The 24,627-nt window shown below is 37.5% G+C and overlaps 1 protein-coding gene across 24 annotated transcripts in view; it reads left to right on the top strand.

The window, feature by feature from the left end:
- Positions 1-24,627, top strand: part of ANK3 (ankyrin 3) — a 473,720-nt gene that overhangs the window by 298,978 nt on the left and 150,115 nt on the right. For all 24 annotated transcript variants that reach the window (XM_033130276.1, XM_033130259.1, XM_033130260.1 and 21 more), the window contains one exon: positions 8,559-8,657. In XM_033130276.1, the coding sequence (XP_032986167.1) occupies positions 8,559-8,657 (99 nt within the window). The remainder of the gene's footprint in view (positions 1-8,558; positions 8,658-24,627) is intronic.

Here is a 24,627-nt window from a genome sequence, read left to right as displayed (position 1 = left end):
GGGATGGGAGGGGTGTGCCACCTCAGCTGGGTTTTTCAGAAACAACTGAGAGGTGAGAGATAGGCAAGCAGTTCCACCATGTTCCAGCAGAGGTAGTTTTCTTCCAGGTCCACGTTTTTAAAAGTATGACATTCACATGATTCTATCACGTTTGTCATATATGCCATGTTATATACCAAGTGTACCTATCATGTTGCATGAGCCACAGTCCTGCCCCTTCTTTCTCCTCCTCTCTGCCACGACCTACCCAGCCACGGATCTTCTGAAGTCTCCATAGACTGAGCTGTGCTGAGCTGAGCCTTCTAACACCTTTTGCATCCATCCTAAGAACTGCTGGCTTTAGCACCTTCTTAGAGCTCACCACTTATTTCAGGTCTGCGAGTCTTTACTGCCCAGATTTTTCATAATGTCTGTGTGAGATGTGGATATTTCACACATTTTTAAAATGTCTACCCTGTATGATAAATAATAAAAAGAATAATAATAGGTAACACTTTTACAGTGTTTACTGAATGCCAAGTAACCATTTTTAAGGCTCTATGCTTATTAGCCCATTTAATCCTCATGACAATTCTATAATCTAGATACTATTATTATCCTGTTTTTACAGACAATCTGTGATATAGAGAAATTAAATAAATTTCCCTAAGATTATGCAAGTAGTGTGAAGTAGGTCTGGGATTTGAACCTAAGCATTCTGGCACCTGATACTATCTCTTAACCACCGCACTACCTGACCACAATATTTTCTTTATCTTTTAGCACACTATTGGATGCTCTGAAAATGTTCTAATAGTAAGAATTGTACTGTTTAGAAGTGCAGGGACACTGTGATCTAGTCTAGTGAAAGAAGCATGATTTGGGGGTCAGATTATGGCAGCTTTGTGACCTTTGGCAAGTTACTTTGACTTTCTGAGTTTTAGTTTTTTCATCTGTGAAATAAAGTACAAAACTAGATAGTACTTCTTTCTAGAGCTGTTGTGTATGTTAAATGAGATAAAGAGACATGGAATCGCTGTGAGTTTCCTTCCTCCTTTTCAGATGAGTTGTCTCATATCTCTTGGCAGCCCTCTGATGGAGGGACTGGAAGTATTTTGTCCGTTATGAAGATGATAGTATAAGTTTATAGAGAATAAGACACATTCCCAATATCACCTGGCAGGAAAGTGAGATTTAGGGCCTGGTCTTCTTGTTTCTAATGAAAGGTGCTTTCTACTAGACCTACATTAAGAAATGCAATTGAAGTAAAGTAGGAACCAGGATAGAATTCCCTAACTCCCTAAACTCATTATTAAAAATCTTTAGGGCGGCCGGTTAGCTCCGTTGGTTAGAGAGCGATGCTCTTAACAAGGTTGCCGGTTCGATCCCCACATGGGCCACTGTGAGCTGCGCCCTCCACAACTAGATTGAAACAACTACTTGACTTGGAGCTGATGGGTACTGGAAAAACACACTTAAATTAAAAAAAAAAAAAAATTTAAATCTTTGCATTTCTAACATAGTTTATAGTTTATGAAGCATAGTAAAAATATTTACTTTTGGAGTTAGAGTGTAAAGAGAGACCATTATGTAACATAATATAACAATATAACATAATATCATACGATATATATTTCTGTAGAAGAGTATGAAGGAATATGCTGAATTTGTAGAAATCCTGAGAGATCTTAGCTTATTCTGGGTGATTTGCTTCTTTTTTCCCCTAAAAGTGGAAGGTAAAACATATTCTGCTTAACTGAGATATTTTTCACTCCCTCACTTCAATTATTGGGGCCTTCCAGAAGTGTAGGTTATAAATGAAAAGTCTTATTGGAAAATCAAGATAGAAAGAGATTAGTGTAAAAGGACATAAATAAACTGGACGGCGGGTGAGATCACAGATCCTCACATTAGGGGACACTGCAGTGATCCGTGTCACTTTGTTACGTACTTGATTGTTATTGGCCCAGAGATTTGAGAGAATTAAACCTGCTGAGTAGTGTAATTTTGTTCAGTCAGAATTCTGAATATTTACCCAAATCATGTTAATGTTTTATATAAAATATTTTTATGGCCAATTTCCTTCATTGTTTGGAAAATATTTGTGTGTATGTAAGTAATTGCTTTTTTGTCTTTATCTCCCATCTTCGAAAAGGGTTGAGGAGAAATAAATACTAGAGAAAGGAAGGCATTGGTTAATCAGATTTGCATTTTTAGAGTAAATACCGTGTTTCCCCGAAAATAAGACCTAGCCAGACAATCAGTTCTAAAGCGTCTTTTGGAGCAAATACTAATATAAGACCCAGTCTTACTTTACTAAAATATAAGACCGGGTATAATATAATATAATATAATATAATATAATATAATATAATGTAATGTAATGTAATGTAATGTAATGTAATATAATATAATATAATATAATTAATATAATATAATATAATATGCCAGGTCTTATATTAATTTTTGCTCCAAAAGATGCATTAGAGCTGATTGTCTGGCTAGGTCTTATTTTCGCGGAAACAGGGTAATGGTTACATTGAATAGTTTAATGAGAAAGTTACATGAAGTAAGATGCTACTGTGCTAGAGATGAAAATAATTGTTCTTTCAATGAGCCCAGTGAAATGGAAGGGGCAATGCCTGGGAATTCGGAACCCCAGGGTGTTGGCCAAGCCTCCAGCTATATGATTGTAGGCAATCACTTCACCTCCCTGGTCTCTTCCCTATGTGTAAAATAGGTAATGAGACTGAACGAACTCAGACGTCCTCATCAGTTAAAACACAAACATTTCCGAAATGTTAATGTATTCCGTTACATTGACTGTTGCATCTTTGGAACAAGAAAACATATTCTATTAAGAGCTAATTTATACAAAATTAGACTAGCGTTTACTTTTGTTTTCGCTAAATTCAGGTCAGATTCAAAGGTAGAATTTGTGTTTATCCAAGTTTTAATTCAGGTTTCTTCTTAGAAAAATCTTAGATCTTCAACTCTAGCCATCCTTAATTTGATACATTAATGGGAAAACAATTAATAGTATATATTTTCCGTCAGGATATCTCCACACTCAAAAGGTTCCTTCAAAGTTCAAATATTAGGAAAGTTAATGAGTAGATAAAACCTCTCTGTGGCTCTCTGAGTGGAGAATGCAAATGGTCGGATCTGAGACAGAAAGCATGGTGGTGGGACTGCAAACTAGGTAATAATAAAAAAGAAATACAACCATTTTTTCACTGTACATTATACAAATATACACAGAAATTTTTAGAAAAGTGTGAAGAAGAAATCATCTGTAATCTCCACTGAGAGAGAAATTGTTAACATTTGGGCCAATGTCTCTACAGCCTTTTTAACATGTATAAAAATGAGAGTACGTTTTTCGTGTTCTTTTAGATCTTTTTACTTAACATATCATATTTCCTATATTATTAATTTATCACAATCTACCTTCAAATGCTATATCACTTTACATATAGTGTGAGAGTCTGACCACAGGTTAGTCCTAATTCTTCCCTCCCATCTGTGTGTAGTTGATGTCTTACACTTTACTTTTGCACATACTGTAAATGTCACAATTTATTGTTCATATTTTTGCTTTAGACACTTAATTAGCTTTTTTATTTGCCTTCATTTTTTCCCATTTCTATATTTCTTTGTGTAGGTCTCATTTTCTGCCTGTTACCATATTCCTACTGCCTAAAGAACCTCTTTTAACATTTTTTGTATTGCAAGTCTGCTCGTAATGAATTCTCTTAGCTTTTGATTCTCTTAAAAAGTCTTTATTTCTCCTCGATTTTTTTTAAAGATATTTTCACTGGGCACAGACTTCTCATTTGACATTTGTTATTTTCAGTATGTAAAGATGCCGTTTCTCTGTTTTCAGGATTGCATGATTTCTGATGAGTAGTGTCCTGTAATTACAGTATTATCTTTGCTCTCTATATGAAATGTGTCCTTTTTCCTCTGGCTATCTTCAAGATTTTTCTCTTTCATGTTTCAGGCATTTGCCTAATGTGTCTAGAGGTGGAATGTGTTTATTGTTTAGTTCGCTTGGTGTCCTCTGAGCTTCTCGGATGTGTGGTTTGATGTATTTCATTATTTTGACATAATTGATTCTTAACTATTACCCCTTGAAATATTTCTTTTGCCCCATTCTCTCTTCTTATGTGACTTCAATCAGCTGTTTTATATTGCCCGATGGCTCTTGGATGCTCTATTCTTTGTTTTCCACTCTCTTTTTCTGTTTGTGTTTCAGCATCAATCACTTATATTGACATGTCTTTCAGTTCCCTGATTCTTTCTTCAGCTGTATGAAATCTACTTATGATGCCGTCAAAGGAATTCATTTCTGATATTGTGGTTTTTCTTATCAAGGGTTTCCATGTGACTCTTTCTTAGAAATTCCATCTCTTTGCTACCGTTCCATAACTTTCATGCATGTTGTTCATTGTTCACCTGTCCCACTATATAGAAAGCTGACTATTGTATGCAGAACAGGAGAGACTGAGGTAAATAGTACCTTTTCCTGGGAATGGGCATGCCGCGTCTTCCACCAGGCTGTAACTGTGGAAGATCGAGCCCGTTCAGTCAAAAGTTGAGCTGAGTTGATGTGTTCAGTGCACCCCAGTTTTTAAATTCTTCTAGAGGAAGGCTGCCATGCCTTACGCTTAGGAGGCTGGGTGAGGGGTGGTCCGTGAATTTTAATGGTGTCAGCGCTCCACAGTCAGCTTTCCTTGCACACCTGTTGCACGGAGGACATCTCTTGTCATGCTTCTGCCTGACCCCAGCAGTTGGCTACTGTTGCTTGCTCCACCTGCTAGGCTCGTGCTGGGGCTGAGGGTCTTTCATTTTGCTCAGTTTCCATCTTAGGGAGTGTGCCTAGGCCGCAGGGCTGGGCTTCTCTTAGCATCCCTGCCCTTTCTAGCCTGCACTCAGCCTCAGCCTTATGTGTGTCATCGTAGATTTGAAGGCTCTTCATACACAGGGTGCCAAACAAATGTATACACATTTTAAGAAAGGAAAAAACTGTATTAAAATTGTAATCCTCCGTATATACCGATAACAAAAGATGACTACAAGACACGTTTGTCTTCTGCAATTACAAGAGGTGCTCAAAATGGTTACCATCAGCATAATTTTAATACAGTTTTTTCCTTTCTTAAAATGTGCATACATTTTTTGGGCACCCTCTCTATATACTGCCAAATGGCATCCCAGAAAGCATGTGCAAACTTGTATTTCACCAACTGCAAATGAGGGGTCTAGTAAACAAGTCCTTTTGTCCCTAACAGTATTGGGCTCTTTTGATATGTTAGGATTAATCATTTTGTTGCTTGCTTATGCAATGGAAATGCAGCACCAGGCCTTGTACATAAGTAAGGTATAAAAAGTTTTATTAGTGAACTGAGGAATCAATATATAAATACCCCGTTGAGTAGTCCAAAAGCTACCACTGTCATTTAGATTTGAATCTAATTGCTAGAAGCAGTCACTACCTGAGTCAGCAATGCAGACGTATGCATTTCATTCAGGAGCTCCATTTGACAATGATGAGAAGCAACAGCCTTTAGACAGAGGCATTATGATCCCTGAATGAAAATACTGCGGCCCAAGGGTCTAGAACTGAATTCTCATTCTGATTCTGCCTCGAATTAGCTGTCTCTTAAATATGCAAATTGATGACCAGTTCTATTCCTCAGTTTATTTGTCTGTTAAGTGGGTTTAATGATAGTTATCTTACTGCAGTAGATAGTTTTGAAGAGAAAATAAAATTACATAGTAATTACATAGTAAGCCCTGTACAACACATTTTAGGTGCTATAGAAATAGAAAATATTCCTCTAAAAGTTGTAGGAGAGGTGTAGAAAAATGTGGGAGTTAGAAATTCAAGCTACCCTTTTGACATCTGTGTATCTACTTATGAGTACATGTGTCTATGAGAATACATGAGGAGACAAAATTAGAAGTAGGGTTCTTCCTCTCACTAAAATTAGCCCACTAGTGATAAAGGTTAATTAAGTCCTTCTCAGCCAGGCAAAGGCACATTTTTAAAGGGAAATAGCATGTAAGCCCTGACTCACATAGGGAAGTGATGAGCACTAGGTGTGACGTATCTCGCTCTGGGCTCAGTAAGCCTCCTGTTAGACTGTTTCCTACAGACCTAGCTTGACACTCCACCTGCTATCTCTGGTCTAGAATTCATCCACTGTGCTGCTTGGGTCATTAGAGTGACAGACACTTGTACTCGGACAACAGAGACAAGCAAGACAAAAAAATTATCAGGAAGTTTATTTGCTTCTGCCAGCTTTCATTCATACCGAAAAAGAGTCTACACCAGTGAAGACCAAAGCATATACAATACACATATATGCTGTTTTTAATGCACATGCACACATATATATGCTCGTATAGTTTTACATCCTCTTTCGTAACCTGTGACATACAGTTAAAATGTTCAGTTGTAAGCTGATAATTCTAGAGTAGGGGTCAGCAAACTACTGTTCCCAGACAAAATCCAGCCCACCATCTATTTTTGTAAATAAAGTTTTATTAGAACACAACCACTCTTATTTCTGTATATGGCTGCTTTGTATATGGCTGCTTTACTTCTACTATTGGCAGAGCTGAGTAGTTGCAATAAAGATTGTATGGCCTGTGAAGATGAAAATATTTGCTATCTGGCCCTTTGTAGGAAAAGTTTGCCTACGATATGAGGCCTGCCCACTCCCCACCACCATTACCAAAACAAATGTGTTTTACTCAGGTCTCTTTCTTCTTTCATTTAATGAATGAATTACAGATTTATACTTTATCATAATGAGATATAAAGGATAATGAGATATAAAGAGTTCTTCAGATGGGAGAATGTACAATGGCTAAAAACATTTTGTTAGAAACGTTTATAGAAAATGCAGGGCAAAAAGAACGTGCTAAACAGCACTCCATGAGGATGCAATCAGTCAAGTCCTGAGTGTAGAAAACTGTACACAATAACTTACCCAGTTTTTCCAATGAATATATGGACATGGAAAAACAAAGGTAGAGTAGGGTACTTGTGGAGATTAAAAGAGATTTAAGGGCCAGTTCAATCTGGAAGATATGAGTGTTCTAATTTGAACAACCCAAGTGAGATCACTGGAGATAGTGGGAGAAGCTGAACATTGACAGGGTCTTAGTGTTAGGAAGTTATTTGTATTTTGTGATTTATGATAATGATATTGTTATTTTTTTAAAAAAAATCCTTATCTGTTAGGGATAATTAAATTGTAGTATTTATGGAGGAAATAATTTGATTCTTAGGATTTTTTTTCCTACTCTTCTTAAACTCCATCAGCAAGAAAAAAAAATAGTAGGGAAGATAGAAGAAATAATATTGGCAAAAGATTGATAATTATTAAAAATAGGGTGAGGAGTAAGTACATAAAGCTCTTTATGCTTTTCTGTCAAACTTTGTGTCTATCTGAAAATTTTCATTATAAAATGTTCTTTAAAACCATGAGTGTGTATCAGATTTTAATTTGACTCATGGTTTTGCTAGTTGTTTCCACATCTGTAAAATTTGTAATTCAGATTATATGTGACATTGTGAAGATTATGAAAATTAAATGAGATAAAGAGTTTAGCACAGGGCCTAACACACAGGAAATGATAAATACCTGCTAGCTGTTATATTGTATCTGCTATCAAACAACAAAAATAGAACCCCTTTTGAGCCTAGTTTATTTATCATATAATAGACTTTTGTGAACAACAACCCTTAAACTCACACTGCTGCTACATAGGAATAAGGAACCGAAATAGAGATGTTTTTCACTATATGCACTTATTTCCTTGGCAGTCTGGAAGCAATCGTAGCACCTATAAAGATACATGGAACAATGGAGGTATCGAGAAGATCATGACTGGAATTTCAGATTGTCCTAACATTATCGCTGTTTCTCCACAGCAGTTAAAAAAATAATGTAGAAAAAAATAAACATAGTTTTCTGTGAGATTGCTAACAAATGCCTGTGAACACGTTTTAGCCCAACGTACGTGGGGAATCCTGTGCCTTATGTACAGTACTGACAGATTTCCCAGTTGGAGTTCCTGTTGTCTCTTTTTGACATCTTGTGCTCAGATGAACCTAGTTCAGAAGGCTCTGAGGAACATATGATTGCTGTAACTCGGTCTGGGCTGACCTAATCAGCTGTTTCTTAGTCAGCCACTCATTAGCCATGCTGTATCACATAAATTTATAGAAAAACACATTGAGTTAAAGGTACAGGATTTTACAGCAAAAAAAAAAACAAAAAATGTCTCACCCCATCAATCATCTCGAGTAACTGAAATAAATAAACTTGGACTCTACCCCCACAAAGTGTCTCCCTTAAAATCCATGCTTTTGGGGGGTTCTCCTTCCAAAGGCAATGACTGTCTGAAATATTTAAAGCATACTACTGTTCATAATAGATGTTTTTTTAAAAAAAGAATGAAGAAGAAAAAGAATGAGGACAAGTTGGGAGCTGTTTAGGAAGCAATATTTTAGTTGAATTGAAGTACAGAAATTGTACCCTTTTTTTCCTCTTCTTCCACAGAATGATATCACTCCTTTACATGTTGCATCAAAAAGAGGAAATGCCAACATGGTAAAACTACTGCTTGATCGAGGAGCTAAAATCGATGCCAAAACGCGGGTAAGAGTGCAATTTATGTACATGGTTATATTTATTTTCAGGCAGTAGGAATAATTTTTTTTTTTAACATCTTTGCGCTGGTTCAACACTGGCTTTATTTTTGTTTAATTTGTTATAGTCTCTTGGAAAATGACTGCTGAGTTTCTTCTTCTTAAAAAGGGATGGTGATCCATATTTATAAATCTTTAATAAATGTTTAAATAGTGCATGGCTTTAATTATAAAAGCTCAGGCCAAAGACCTAGGGTTTTAGTTTAGTTAATATTCAAGAATTTAATCACTGCTTGACACTGCAGGCTGATCTGTTCAATCAGCTTGATATTAAAACAAATCTGTCTGCCTTGTGCACTGCTGGTGGGAATGCAAAATGGTGCAGTTTAGTATGGAAAACAGTATGGTGGTACCTCAAAAAACCAAAAATAGAATTATCACATGGTCCAGCAATTCACTTCCGGGTGTATACCCAAAAGACTAGACAGTAGAATGATGGTTGCCTGGCAGACAAGAAAATGGGGAGCTGTTGTTCAGTGGGAATAGAGTTTCAGTTTTGCAAGAAGAAAAAGTCCTAGAGAAGTTACACAGCAATTTAAATATAGTTAACACTACTGAACTGTATACTTAAAAATTGTTAGGAGAGTAAATTTTGTATATTATATTGTTTTTTTTACCACAGTTAAAAAAAAACTATCTTGCTAGGTGTTTGGCATGTTGCTTATTTGATGTGATGTGAGGCCGGGAGAGAACAGACTTAGAAACAAGCTTGAATCCCAAATTCTAAGCTTAGCTCATAGACTCGGGTAGGCTGTTTCATCTTCTGCATGTAATTTCTCTCTCTGAAAATAAAGACAGTGGCTACCATGCAGCACAGTTGCAAGAACAAACTAATATTTGTAAACTGCCAGTATAAAGTTGGCCAGAAATCAGTCTCAGCCAATTCTAGTGTGACTCACAGCTCCAATTATCATTGAACTTCTAACCAAAGGATTTTCTTGTGTTTGTTGCAGTGTATGATCAAGAGCAAGGCTAATAAAAAGGTGGGCTAGCCATAAGCATCCACCTATCTAAGGGTTTTGGATAGTTTTCCCTGTGTTATGATTGTACCTCCTATAATTTTGTGCTTCCTCCTTCAAGAATCCTCATCTCCATGTTTCTAAAACTGTCCTGGTAACCTGAACCTAATTCCTGTAGTTCCTTGATTGACTACTTCATTTATTATTGACTACATTTATTCCCTCAATCAGTAAATGATTATTGAGTGCCTCCTGTGGGCCAGACATAGCTGGGTGATAGAGCAGGACAAGACACTTTCCTTGCCCTCATGAAGCTGACGGTAGTTCGTCTCCTATATTCAAGCCCTAAGGCAGCCCAGCCATAGGTATTTGGCAGAAGACCCAGACTTCTTTTTCCTGATGACTACTGACCCTGAAAAACATGTACCGTGTTTTCCCAAAAATAAGACCTAGCCGCACCATCAGCTCTAATGTGTCTTTTCGAGCAAAAACTAATATAAGACCGGGTCTTATTTTAATATAAGACCGGGTCTTATGCAATATAATATAATATAACATAATACCCAGTCTTATTTTAATATAACATGAGACCCGATTTTATATAATATAATATAATATAATATAATATAATATAATACCAGGTTTTATATTAATTTTTGCTCCAAAAGACACATTAGAGCTGATGGTTTGGCTAGGTCTTATTTTCGGGGAAACATGGTATGTACCTTAAAAGAATAAGCTTTCTAGTAAGGAGGAGTGAAGGAAGTGAATGTTGGCTTCTAAAGGTCTGTCTGTCTGGGGAAGTAAATCGAGAGATCTCACTGAACTGATTTTGAATTGCTGGATCATGTGGTAATTCTATATTATTGAACTGACTTTTTCATTTAATAAGAAGCAGTTATCAATATGTAAAGAGTGCTGAAACCATTGCCTTAAATGTCAGAAGTCTTCTGCTAAGCATGGGCCATTTAAAGAGATTGTAAAGAATAAAACAGAGATGCATTGAGTATGCCACTTGATTATCAGAGAGAGGTAAAGGATCATTTGTAAAGAGGGAGAATCTTTGTGAAGAGAAGTGAGAGACACTGCAGCCGAGCAGGACAGAGAAGCTTGAAGAGAGATATCTACATATCCAACTGGGGTTTTCATGTGTGTGTGGATTAGAAATTATTGTATTTCTCTCTCTCTCGATAGTCATCAATGAACAAAACAGCAAAATAACGTGTCAGGCAGGCATTTTGAATCTTTTGTCAGATACTCGCTGTATTTGATACAATAAGAGGAGAAAATGGTACATAAGACATTCAGGCCCCATCTTTATGGGGCGTAGAGTGTCACAGGGGAGAGCCAAGGTGAAAACATAGAAAACTCTTCTTGATAAAAGTATCAGAGATATGCAATAATATGCACAGGCAAATTCAGGGTGCTACTTGGTTTCTGTGCCACTTCGCCTCCCTGTTCTCAAAGGCTGTCTTATTTTAAACAAGATGGAGACTCCTTTTTACCCTTCGTTCAGTTTTTACTTGGATTTACTTTTTCCGGTGTTGTGTGAGCAGTGTGTGAGTGTGAGGGAGACTTGGAGAAACAGAGCAGGGAAAAGCCTGTCATTCTGTTGTCGTCCTGCATAGAGAGGGGTGGGGATGGGATGTCAGTCGGGCGCAGCCTGAATGCCTGGCAGACTATGCGGAAGAGAGTGGAGTACATACCCAAAATATGTAAACTCCTTTGTATTCTCGTCATCAAAGCTTCCCTGCTCTCTTGCTGAAATGACTTAGTGATTGAGTATGTGAGCGAAAGCGGGGAGCCAGCTAAAATGTCAGAAAACCCTAGGGACAAGCCTACAAACAGACAACAACATTTTTCATAAATACGAGTTTTAATGACCCAATCCAGGGGCTCTTGAGAAAATAGATATTGTTATCTACCAATCCATCTCCTACCGTTGTGGCTACCTTGTTGCATCAAGAATCTGACCTGGTAAACAGCAGTCCCCAATGTGTAGAGACAGAAAATCAACTCTGGACTTCACCTCAGATGTCTTGGTCCCTTGCTCTGTTCCCTGTGTGGGTTGTTGACCTAATAAAGGATTCTGTTTAAAAACAGACCCTGAAAAGTCTTTCACTAAGGAAATAAACTTGAGTGGTGGTCAGAGCAAGATTATACCAGCTGGAAAAGCAGGATGAGAGTGAATTTTATTTTTCCCTAGTGCCTGAACTCGAGCTTTAAGTGTGAGTAGCAAGTGATGAAATCGTGACCTTGGAAAAGTACACCACCACCCCCCCCCAGTCTTAGTTTTTCAGCCCATATAGAGAAGGATTTGTTCCTGATGACTTCACAAGCTCTCACAGCTGGTAGGGCCCTGGGTGTTGTAACTCTAAGAATAATTGGTCACTGTGAAAGTCAAGATGGTTATATGTGCTGGAGTGATGTCACTAAATGGCGAAGTAGGAGACCCCAGCCTCCATCCCCCCACAAAGATCAACAATTAGCTATCCGCAAACAAAAACGGCTCTGCGAGAGATCAGAAGTCCACCTAAAAAACTCAAGCAACACATTGGAACAACAATCACAAAAAAAAAAAAAAAAGAAAGAAAAAAAACCCTCAAATAACTACACAGAAAGGGAGGGATGGCAGCTTCACTTTGCCCGCATTTTCCCATCTCCCGGAAACACTGCTCAGCGCCAAGAGGGAACTCCGGGACTCCCCAACTAGAAAGATTCCCCCTTAGAAAAGGAAAAGCAGGGGGAGCAGCCGGTTTCCTCAGCCCTCCAGGGCTCTGCACAAACGAACCATTTAGGCTTCACACACCTACCCGCCCTCTCCCCAAGCAGAGACTAGAAAAGCCAAGACAAATAGAGATGGGAAGGAAGAAGGAAGAAGAGCAGGGCTGCCAGTATCAGCCGTGACTGCAACAGAAGTGACTGCAGTTCCCTGTGACCTGCTCTGCAGTGAACCCCAGCGCTTCCACCGCTGAAGGAAGCAACGGCCAGCCTAGCTGCCGTGGACCTCCTGCAGATTTCACTGGTTTTTGCCTCATAGATATTCCCATTTGCAGATGCCAGCCCCCGGAGTTCCTCCCTGCTCCCTCCGCTCCCAAGCTCCCCTGTCCAGAGCCCAGGATCCTCACCCGCAGCCAGCCCTGGCCTCTGCGGCTGCACAAGTACAAGGTGCCAGCCTAGACCCCTGTGGATGACGCCAGCACTGGGCACATGCTTGGGACTAGCCCCTCCAGCTTTTGTACAGCATCACCGGCCTGACCCTCATCACTGGCCTCTATTGCTGTACACACACCTGTGCAAAGATCCGCAGCGACAGAAATGCACACCAACCACCCAAGGCCCTTACGGCTGCGTAGGGGCCTGAGTTTGGCTCTATGCAGTCACTGGCCTCTGCCATTCAGCACATGTACACTTAACCACCCAGCTGCACCTGCATGCCCCCTACCAGAACCTCATGACCAGCGCCCCCTGCCATGCACACACCCATGGGAGATCCTGCAGCCACAGGAGCACGTTCCAGTAACCAGGGCCTCCACAGTTACTTATGGGCCAGGATCTGGCCCTGTCTCCTATCACTGGCCTGCACCACTGGGCTCATCGGCAGCTAGCTCCTCCCGCTGTGTACCGGCATGTCCCATCCTGACTCCCAACAGCAGCCTTCCCTGCAGTGTGCCTGTGGAAGGACCTTGCAGCCACAGTAATGCACACTGACAGCCAGGGCCCCTTCCGTTAGCACTGCACCCACAGGTGGCCCAGGCCTTTGTAGCTGGTCCTGAAGCTGAGACTGTGCGCACCTCACTTCCTGCCAAAGTCCCTGGAGGTGCCGCGGAGCCATCCAACAGCTGAAAGGCTCAGCAGGATCACACAGTTGTCAATGCTGTGACCCCAAAAGTATGAGCCGATGAAGGATCAGCCCCCCCACCCTCCCAGATCCAGAACCACCACACACCCATGCATTTGGTGCCCTGTACCAGCTGAGCCAGGGTTACAGCACGCTCCAGCACACCCCCACCTGCAGGTGCTGGGCTTTCTATACCAAAGTCCACCTATACAGTCTGGAGGAGGTGACTTGTTTTTTAAATGCACAGACATCTCTACAAGGCTACGGGGATTATGCAGAATCAGGGAAATATGACATCACCAAGAGGAATGCAGTAAACTTCCAGTAACTGAACCCAAAGAAATGAAGATGCAGGACTTGCCAAAGAAAAGATTTGAAATAATAGTCCTAAAGATACTCAGAGAGTTACAAGAAAACACAGATAGAATATTTAATGAAATCAGGGGAAAAATACAAGAATTAAGTGGAAAGTTCAACAGAGAGGTAGAAAACATAAAAAGACAACCAAACATAAATTTTGGAGGTAAAGAATACAATGACTGAACTGCAGAATTTAATAGAGAGCCTCAACAGCAGCCTGCAATACACAGAAGAAAGAGCATTTGAAATTATCCAGTCAGAGAAACAAAAGGAAAAAGAATAAAGAACATACAGTACTTGTGGGACACCATTAAATGAAAACTACCCGTCATCGGAGTCCCAGAAAGAAAAGAGAGACTCACTGATGACTTAATCAATAAACTGGATTGATGACACCACCCCCAACTCTGGAGAATTATGAGCTCAGCAGGGAAGGAGACTGGGCAAAGAAGTTGGAGAACAGGAGTTGGAGTTTTTAAGAAGAAATATTAAAGAAAAAGCACCTACTCGTTTTATGCAAAACAAAAAAATCATTATATATCTCTTTATTGATTAGTTGACAAAGCTTTACTACAGCATTTAAACTGTGTTTCCAAAAGATGTTTTGGAACATTTCAATAAAGGCTAGCAATGCCTCTTCTCGGTATCTATCCAAAGGAAAAATGAAATCACTGTCTTGAAGAGATAGCTACACTCCCATGTTCATTGCAGCATTGTTCACAGCCAAGACATGGAAACAATTAAGTGTCCATCAACCAATGAATAGATAAAAAGAGTGATATGAGTGATACACATAAGAGTGTGTGTATATACATATATACACACACACACACACACACGTGCACACACACACATACATATACTGGGGTGCCAAAAAAAGGTACACATTTTAAGAGATGTCATCTATGCATTACTTTTCGAAGTTGACTTGAATTACAGTAGCAATGTGTAGTATGACATTCACTCAAAAGATGGCGTTAATAATCAAATGAATGCTGGTGTCATTCATTGTATCACAATTTTAATAGTTCTTTCCTTTCTTAAAATGAGTATACATCTTTTGGCACCATATATATATATGTGAGAGAGGGAGAGAATATTATTCAGCCATAAAAATAAAAGCAAGCATGACATTTGCAACGACATTGATGGATCTTATGCTAAGTGGAGAGCATTATCCTAAATAAGTCAGACAGAAAGACAAATACTATGATATCACTTATATCTGGACTCTAAAAACATAAAACTCATTGAAACAGAGTAGAGCAGTGGTTGCCAGTGGCTGACAGGTGGGGGAAATGGGAAGATGTCGGTCAGAGAATACAGCCTATCAGTTATAAGATGCATACGTTGAGGGATCTAAGGTACATCCTGGTAACTAGAGTCAGCGATATTTTATACTCGAAAGTTGCTAAGAGAGTAGAGCTTCAATGTTCTCACCATAACAACAACAAAATTTATGTGAGGTGAAGAATGTGTCAACTAACCTTGTTGAGGCAAATATTTCATAATATATATGTATACCGAATTATCACATTGCACATCTTAAACTTACACAATATTATATCTCAATTATATCACAATGTTATATGTCAATTATATCTTAATAAAGCTAGAGCACGAAGGACAATTCTATGTGCATCTTGAAGGAGTTTAGCCAGGACCTGAAAAGCCTTAGGGTTCTGTTTCTATTTTGCTCATTTGAAGAAAGCTTTTCCTATTTCCGCTGTCCCACAAGCTAGCTGATATCACCTGCCTTGTTATCTTACTATGCTGCAGAATTGACAGTAGTAAGTATATAGCTTATGTACATACTTACAATAATGGTGGCAAATGTACTGAGGTAGAAAATATATAGGCAAATTTTTCAATCTGGTCTATACGCAGCATCCTAATTTTAAAATGACTTCTGAAATCTATTTTTCCGACAATGTCTTAAAGGGCTTTATTTGTGTCTTTATAGACTAAAATGCTTTGCTAAGAATGGCTGCTTGTGGTAGTCTACTATTTCTTTCCATTTAACGCTTGCCCTCTGCAAAGCAGGCATATGTATTTGTATACTTATTGAAGGAAGGTACTTCGCAATGGATGGTCTCTTGTCGTTTTCATTCTCCTTTGCATCAATTCACAGCCTAATCAGAGGCTCAATAGGAACCTAAACTCAGAACGATTTCAGAATTTGTGGCATCTTCGGAGCTCTCCATCGTTATTCGCTGACTCTTCTCCATCCAATAATAAAGGCAGCTGGCTTCTACCTAGTGCTTCAGAGACGATGCTGAAGTTCCAGGTAGATCGGTAATAGCAGTACTCTGATTGCCAGAAGCTGCTCTAAGCTTGCCTCTCCCAACTTCCAACCCTCCTAGTACATGCCATCACCCACACCTCATATAGTGCCATGAGCTTACATCCAAAGCTACACCTTGGCACTGAGATGCACACATTTATCTTAGTATTTGTAGCACTGAGCACACTTTCTAGTACACACTGGATATTTAAGAAGTGTTTACTGAATATATAGAAATAAGATACACTTCTTAATGTTACATTGCCAGAAAGTCTTTACTTGACTTTATGCTGGATCTGTGGTAACGTAATTCTTCTCTCTGAAGTTAGTGGCATGCAGTTGATCTATAAGAACGAAGAGATATTTGTGCAAAAGTAGACAAAGCGTTTTCAGAGTACCTCCAATCTGTTACTTGTTAAATTCTTACTATTCTGGGAGGGTTTCAGGAGACACTTGGATGTCCTTTAAATATTAGGTTATTCTTTCCCAGAAATGCAACTGGTTATATTTCTCAGGTTAAATGTGAAGGAAAAGGAAATATTGCTATTGACAGTTGCTTTCTATTATATTTCCAGAAGTATGACTGCCTTGGTTAAAAATAAATCCTTGAAGAATATATTAAATATTGCATAGTCATAAAATAGTCTCTATCAAAGGGAAAATTCTAATCCAATATTCCTCCTCAGAGCGCTAATGTAGACATGTTGACAAGAGCATCTGAAATAGTGCAGAAGACTCTGGGGTTCTACATTAGTCAAGACTAATTTGAAAATATTTTTATGTCATTTAAAAAATATTCATTTTTAATTTTTGTGTCAAAAATATTAAAAGTTAACTGAAAGCATTTATTTAGATTCCAAGGTGGTCAAGGGAACCTACACCACATTTTTGCTGTGAATCTGCTCCAAAAAAAGATAGTCTTAGTTTTTTGTTTTGTCTTTTTAATGTACAGTGATCATGAAATTCCCTTAGCTTTCCAAACATGAAAATCTCTTTGAAGGAAAGAAAGTTTTTGAGTTGCAAAGAGTTCTGAGAACATGACAGGAGCACTTTTTTTCTCTCTTTGTCTTTCTTTGTCCCTCCCCACTTCCCTACCCCACCTCCAATGACTTTATAACATATAGGAAACCTAATTTCCATTACCAAATTAGAGATCTAATTCAATGTTGAGTAAATTTCATATGCCAGTTAAGCCTTGTTCTCTTGAAGAATCTACAAAAGCTGCTCAGGACAGTTATTTTTGTTAAGTGCTATGTGGATCAAAACACTGGTACTCAGAAAGTTATCTACTTTTTCTCCTATTTTCCTTTTATATAGGTTGGACACACTCACATCCTACTTCTTTTAAATAACTCTACATTCATTAGACAAATGTGTACTCTCTAGTTATCAACTATAAGCATCTTAATTATCCTCCTTTCCCAAAGGAAAAATACAATAAATAAAGTCATTAATGTTTTTTTTTCATTGTGAACCTTAATTTTAATTGATTTTTTCTGTCTAACATCTTATAAGAACTATATAGAACGTCCCTTTATATATTTAAATTTATATTTTATAGTAAGTTATTGTTTCTACCTACTCAAAGTTCAAGAATTTCCTTAGCACTTCATAGAAGGAATACTCCTAAAGGAGTGTATGATAGAAACAAACACACAAACTATGATGGAATGATGTGTAGAGGCTACATATTTATGTTTTTACTGAAATGTGTGAGAGTTCTGGCTTCAAGTAATGATGAAGTAGCTTGTTTTGAATTAAGCCTCCTGCTGATAAAAATCTAAACTCCAGAAAAATATTTTTTTAGAAACTTGTTTAGAGGCACTGAAAAGCAATCAAAAGCAGGCATATATTGGAGTAAAATCAACTCTTGAAAGAACTAAATAACATAGGATGAAATCTATATTTATATGGCAGACACTCGGCAGTCAGCACAGCATACTGTTATATAATTTATGTCAAATTTCACAGTTTTATTGGCTTGAGGACAAAGAATCAAGTCTGGGGCTGTAAGAGTAGCTGGATATTTGGGAGAGAAATCACTGAAAGGAGAGAACCACCAAGGGTAGTGGTAAAATCAACATGTAAAGTCCCCACAGATTCTTGACTGACTCCTGAACTATACATATGCAGGGTGAAACTCCAAGGAGGCCAGAGGGAAATAATAGCTATAAGATTAAAAACTGATAAGAAAGTTCAGCAGCTACCTGCTCTAAGGGAGACAGAATTGCCATGTCAGAGAGGCTTGGTAAATGTCTTTGGTTTTTTTATTGAAACTCCAGAAGTACTGCGTCTCAGGAGTGAAGACTGTGCCCCAGGACTAAAGGAATTATTCTAGGAACAAGAACAAACTGAAATAGATCTACCATTAAACGCCTAAAGCCAAGCTCCTACAAGTTCTAGAGTCTCTCTAATATATCGTTCACAATATTCAATACTTAATTTAAAAATTACTGTACATAAAGGAAACAAGATGTGACTTACACTCAAAAAAAAGAAGTTAGGTAACAGAAAGGGATTCAGAGCTGACTGAGATATTGGTATTAGCAGACTTTAAAATAAATATGATAAATATGTTAAATAATCTGAAGGAAAAGACAGATATAGCAAGTAAAGAAAAGACAAATTTCAGGAGAAATATCTGATCTTTTAAAAAGAATCAGAAATCCTAGAATTGAAAAATACAGTATCTGGAATTTTAAAAATTCATTGAATAGGATAAAAATCTGATTGAATACAAAGAAAGAATTGGTGAACTTCAAGACAAGTCACAGAAATCATCCAAACTTAAGCACAGAAAGCAAAAAGATTAAAAATCAAATGAACACCATGTCAACAGCCTGTGTAATAATAGCAAGCTAATTACATACATACAATGGAGATACAAATACAGCCAAGAGGCAGAAGAGAAAGAAGATGAAGTAGAAATGGTGTATATATGTATTTACTTCCAAAATCATAAACTACGACTTCCAGATCCAGGAAACTTAACACACTCCAAGGAGGATAAATACAAAGAAAATCATACTGAAACTTCTAAAATCAAAGATAGAGAAAAAGACTTTTAAGCAGCCAGAGAAAAAGGTACATTATTAATGGAAAACCAATGATGAGAATGTAATCTGACTTCTGATCAGAAACACCGACGGCCTGAAGTCAATGGAACATCCTTAAAGTGCTGAATGAAAAATATGTCAATCTAGAATTTATATCCAGTAAAAATATATTTCTATAATAAATTCAAAATAAAGACAGTTTCAGATAAGCAAAAGTTGAGAGAACTTGTTAACCACCAGACATGCACTAAAATAAATAACAAATGAAGTCTTCAATCTGAAGGAAAATGATACCAGATGGAAATTTGGATCTCAATAAAGGAGAGAAGAGCTAGAAATAATAAGTAGGCAAATTAAGGACAATTTTTATTTTCTTAAATTCTTTCAAAGTCAATTGTTTAAATAAACCTATCAGTCTATTAGGTTATAATATATGTGGAAGTAAAATATATGATATAGCACAAAAGATGAAATTAATAGTAAATGGAATTATATTGCAGAATTCTCATATATGAAATGGTATATTGTTTCAATATATAATGACAATATTACCATTTAATAATATAATGAATAATAAAATATTGTTTAGACTGTTATAACTTAAGAGAGTATAACTTCATACTGTAGTCCCTAGGGCGATGACTAAAAAGGGATTTCGTTAAAAAGCCAAAGTAGGAGATAGCCAATGATATATATATAATCAATCATTCAATAATTAGAATACTAAATAATACTCAATCCAAAAGAAGACAAGAAACGAGGGACCAAAACACACAAAGAACAGTGGAAATAAAGACAACAAATAGCAACATAAGTGACAGCAAAAGAGACAACAAAGAGACAACAAAATAAGTGTTTATTTTTAGCCTCAGAGACAAAGCTCTAGATTTCCAAACCAAGAGAAGGATTTTACCTTATTTTTGTTTAATATTAAACATAGAATGTACAGCAGGACAACAAGGAAAAGAATGAGAAAGGGATATCTCTCTTCTTTATATATAAATGACAGAAATGAATTCTTGATCTTAAAAGGCAATTGCTTGGTACAGTAGAAGGAATTCAACCCCTCTGACCAAGGCAAGCCTGAGGTGAAATTCTAATTCCAAGCATGTACTTTCATGTGACCTCAAGTAGGTACGTTAATCCTCTGAAACAGCTTTCTCAACTATAAATGGAATTTCTGGTGCAATTCTCATAAGCTGTAGTAGAGATTCAATTAAGATCACAATATAAAGCACCAGTGACAATAGAGGGGTTTCCAAAAATGTTATTTCACTTCCTCTTAGGCCAAATCTACAGTGTATAACATGCACAAAATGAGAATACAGTCAGATTTTTAGTGAAAATCTAGATATGAGAGTAGCTACTGGACTGTAATCGATGCTCTTTATCTCTGGCTATTGTCATAGCTCTCTTCTCCAGAGCACCATATTTTGTTATTGTTGTTGTTGTTTTGTTTTCAGTTTTTAATTAATGATCACATCCCGTTTTACATCCATAATATTGAAAAAAATACAGGGCTGGCCTGGTGGCTCAGGTGGTTGGAGCACTGTGCTCCTAACGCCAAGGTCACCTGTTCGATTCCCACCTGGGCCAGTGAGCTGCACCCTCTACAGCTAAGATTGTGAACAATGGCTCTGGGGTGCAGGGGCCATGGAGGTAGAAGAAGTGGGGGGGAGGAAAAAGTACATATCCACAGAGTTCTCTCTGCTTGATTTCCTCTTCCTTCTTTAGAGTGAGTTTTTAATTAGGAGAAAGAAAAGGAAGGAACCTAGAGGATACAAATCTCAATATGTCTCTTTTGAAAGTATTTCTCAAGTCATGAATTTGTGTCATTTCAGTATGGGCTTTGAGCAAATTCAACCTATTAAGAACATATTGTGAATTCAGTATTCCTAACTGAAGTGATGCCTTATTAATGCCCTGCCCATGCTATTCAGAAAAAAACAAACAAAAAAACCTGAAAGAAAGTCTTTTTGACCTTCGAGTGTGCAACGGTTTGCTGTTAAGCTAACACAAAAGAGCATTTTTTCCCAGCCAGAAAAGTGCAGCTCCCCACCTCCCTAATAAGATTGCTGTCACTGAAATGAAATATGAGATCTGGCCTAGCCAGTTTGTGTTGCTTCAGAATTCTGCCCAAGGGAATACTTGTCCATTATGTTAGTGCTTTAAAAATCAGGGGAATTGGAAAAAAATTACCCCATGTAATTTCATTTCCCTCCCATAATGTTACTATGGCAACTCAGCATCCCTCTCTCGTCTCTCTTGTCCAACTGCATTGGCTGCCTTTCTTGAGGCAGCCTCCCTTGAGACCCAAGAACTGCCTTTGTCAAGCATTTTTCATGTGGAGGTTCATGCTGTTGTATGCAAGTGAATTGCATTTTGGCCCAGATTCCATTCTAAGTGACACTGTATATTAATTGTAAATTTCTAGGTGTTGGGGAACAGGTAAGAATCCTTATTTTGTATTGGAAAGTGAATTGCTCTAATTTTAGGGAAAGGAATATGCCAGTTCACTGCTACCTTGTAAAACACAATATTGACAGTCACTCTTTTTTTAAGCTTATAGTATTCTGAATTAAAAAGAGGAGAAAAAATCTTATTTAGAGCAAGAAATCTGATATTTTTCTTATTCTGAGAACTAAAAAAACGGAGTCATATTCTTTAGTCTAATCCTAATTTACAAGTCACTTACCTATTGAGAATTTTATTTTTCCAGAAGGAAAGACGGGCTATTTTAATAGTACTTCTGAAGTATAAAATGAGTCTAGTCTCAAACAAAAAGGATAACAAGGAAAGGAATTTTTAACCAACTAAAACATTTTTAAAAGACTAGATCAAAAATCCATTTTATTCACTCCATTCATTCACTCAGTCATTTTTATGAAGCAACTTTCACGGACATGGTACTGAATTACCTTCTCTCTGAGATTTAAATTCCCCTTAGACTGGTAACCCTATCCTCAGAAGCAGACCAAGTGAAGTGATAATGCTCACAAATAACTAAAATACCAGGTAAAAAGCTGTAGGTTCCCCAACAGAACTACCAACAAATTAGGACAGGGGTCCTGAAGGTAGAATGGTCACTTCTAATTTTGGAAAAGGATTCAAAGAAACACTGCACTTTAAAACAGTAAGGATTTGTCTGTTGGAGAAAGTAGGAAGTAAACTTCTAGGTACATGAAGTAGTGTGGGCAAAACAGAGAAATAGGAAAATGAGAGGCTCTTGCCAGCCCCTGCACAGAGTTTGTTCATTAGAATAGATGTGAAAGGAATGAAGGCCAAGTGTAGCTGTGACTGGTACTAGAAGACTTTGAATTCTAACTTGAGGAATTTAGACTTGGCTGAGGAATGAATGACGGTTATTGAAGATCTTTTGAACACACGGGTATCATAACAGTGTTTCAGGAAGGTGAATGATAAGCCACAGCTATTTCAAAACCAAATAAACCTGAAATCTATGTAATTTTACTAACAATTGTCACCCCAATAAATTTAAAAAATAAAATTAAAAAAAATTAAAAAAAATAAACTTTTTTGAAATTTAAATATTTGGTTTTTTGCTCAAAAAATAAGTATTAAGTAAAGTCAATACCTGCTAATCCCCTCTCCCTTTTTTTTTAAACTGAAGTGTAAATCACTAAATGGCAGGTAGTTTTCAGTCTCACTATGGATCAGCTGTCTTTGTGTCTAAAACGGTGATGCTAATTAAAGATCTTACGTTAACTCTGGATACTAGTTTTCCACTGACCTGTGAATGTCCCAACAAACAGGCTGGCACTGCCTGTGCCGCCAGGCAGTCGTGACATTTTGTCCAACTTCCTGATGAGGCACCTCTCCTGCCAGGAACTGGCTATTTGAAGGGCCCTGCACCTTTGAAAAGTGTCAGAGCACACTTGCAGGAGATGCAAAGGTGTCAGCCAGTTGTAATCAATGTTAAAAACACTGCAGGTAAAACTACAGTTGAAAGCTGTGCTTCAGGTAGTTCTTTGTATTTCAGCTGGAAACGAATGGGTCTTACCTTGGGGAGCTAGGTAACTCCATTGAAGCAAGGTGATAAAAAGAACAAAGGGTAGAATGATAGCACTTCACAGCGCTTGCACTGATGAGAAAGTCACCTCTCCTAACTGAGTCTCTCGATTCTGTAAGTTTTTAATAAATAAATAAAGGTCAGAAGTAGAAGATCCATAGTGTAGCTAACAGAAGGCTAAGTGTGGCTGAAAGTTTGAGCAGAGGGTTTTTGTCTTACTAACTCTTCCCAAGACAGTCCTTGATTGTCTTGCGATGACAATCCAGTCAGCATTGGCCTGGTTCTAAATTCAGCCGAATAATTTAACCTCTTTGAACCTTAGAGTCATCAAGTATAAAATGAAGATTATCCCTTCCATATAGGGGTACTTGGGAGGATAAAATGATAACATGTCTTGGATTTGCTTCAAAATAATATAAGAAAGAAAAAAAGGTCGGGATATTAATCAAGATTGATCATGAGGCAACAATTGTTGACAGTGAGCAAAAGGCACAGATCACTGGTCTACTTTAGGCTGAAATATGTTTGAAAATTTCCATAGTTAAAAAATTTGGTGAAAGGTGAAATCAGAAAAGGAACAGTATATTTCAAAGGATTAAAGTGTTGAGATAGACTTGGCTCTTAAATAGCCACACACTTTGCATTCCATATGTAGTGTAGCATTTTGCTTTGGGGAAGATCATTTTCAGGGATAAATGAGTTGGCCTAGAATGATTTCTTTTTCTGTGTGACCATAGTTGGACAATGTCTACACATATTCTGTCACCTCTTACATCTTAGAGGCTACTTATGAGAAAATGAAAGAAACAGATTTGACCTTTAAGTTCATAAAAGATGATCACATTCAGAGAATGTGAAATGTTTCTCTGTGTTGGAAGGTGATTGTTCTATTATTTTTCCTTCAGATATTTTCAGGTTTATCTATTAATGGGAAGACATTAGGTAGGACTCCGTGGTGTTTTTTATTTGTTCTCAGATTTTATATTATTTTATTAGCAAAATGCTGTTTCCGACTTGAAAGACTATTATATTGTTTTACTTTGGTTTATAAGAGCAAATGTTATAAATCAGCATAAAAGGCAGAGTGTTCAAACATGCTTAAAGAATGTTCAAATGAGGTCATGTAATGTTTGTGATTCACATTTCTGTGTTTAAGGAATTTTAATTCTGAGATTTGGCTAGTCGTTTAGAAATAGGATTGTACTTTATTATACACTAGGGTATTTAAGCTTACTTTCAAGATATCACACAATCTAGAAAGTGATTTGCATACAGTGCATCACATTTTGATGTGTTTCTTTGAGGTGTAGGTCTTGGAAACTGTGGGAATCTTCAAGTTGGGGAATACATAAGCTGGGGTGCTGAAAACATCTTCCATAGAGTTTAAGGC

The sequence above is a fragment of the Rhinolophus ferrumequinum genome, chromosome 16 (genome assembly GCF_004115265.2).
Source record: "Rhinolophus ferrumequinum isolate MPI-CBG mRhiFer1 chromosome 16, mRhiFer1_v1.p, whole genome shotgun sequence".
NCBI classification, from domain to species: Eukaryota; Metazoa; Chordata; class Mammalia; order Chiroptera; family Rhinolophidae; genus Rhinolophus; species Rhinolophus ferrumequinum.
Note: the sequence above shows the minus strand (reverse complement) of the source record. Positions and strands in the feature narration are given on the sequence as shown.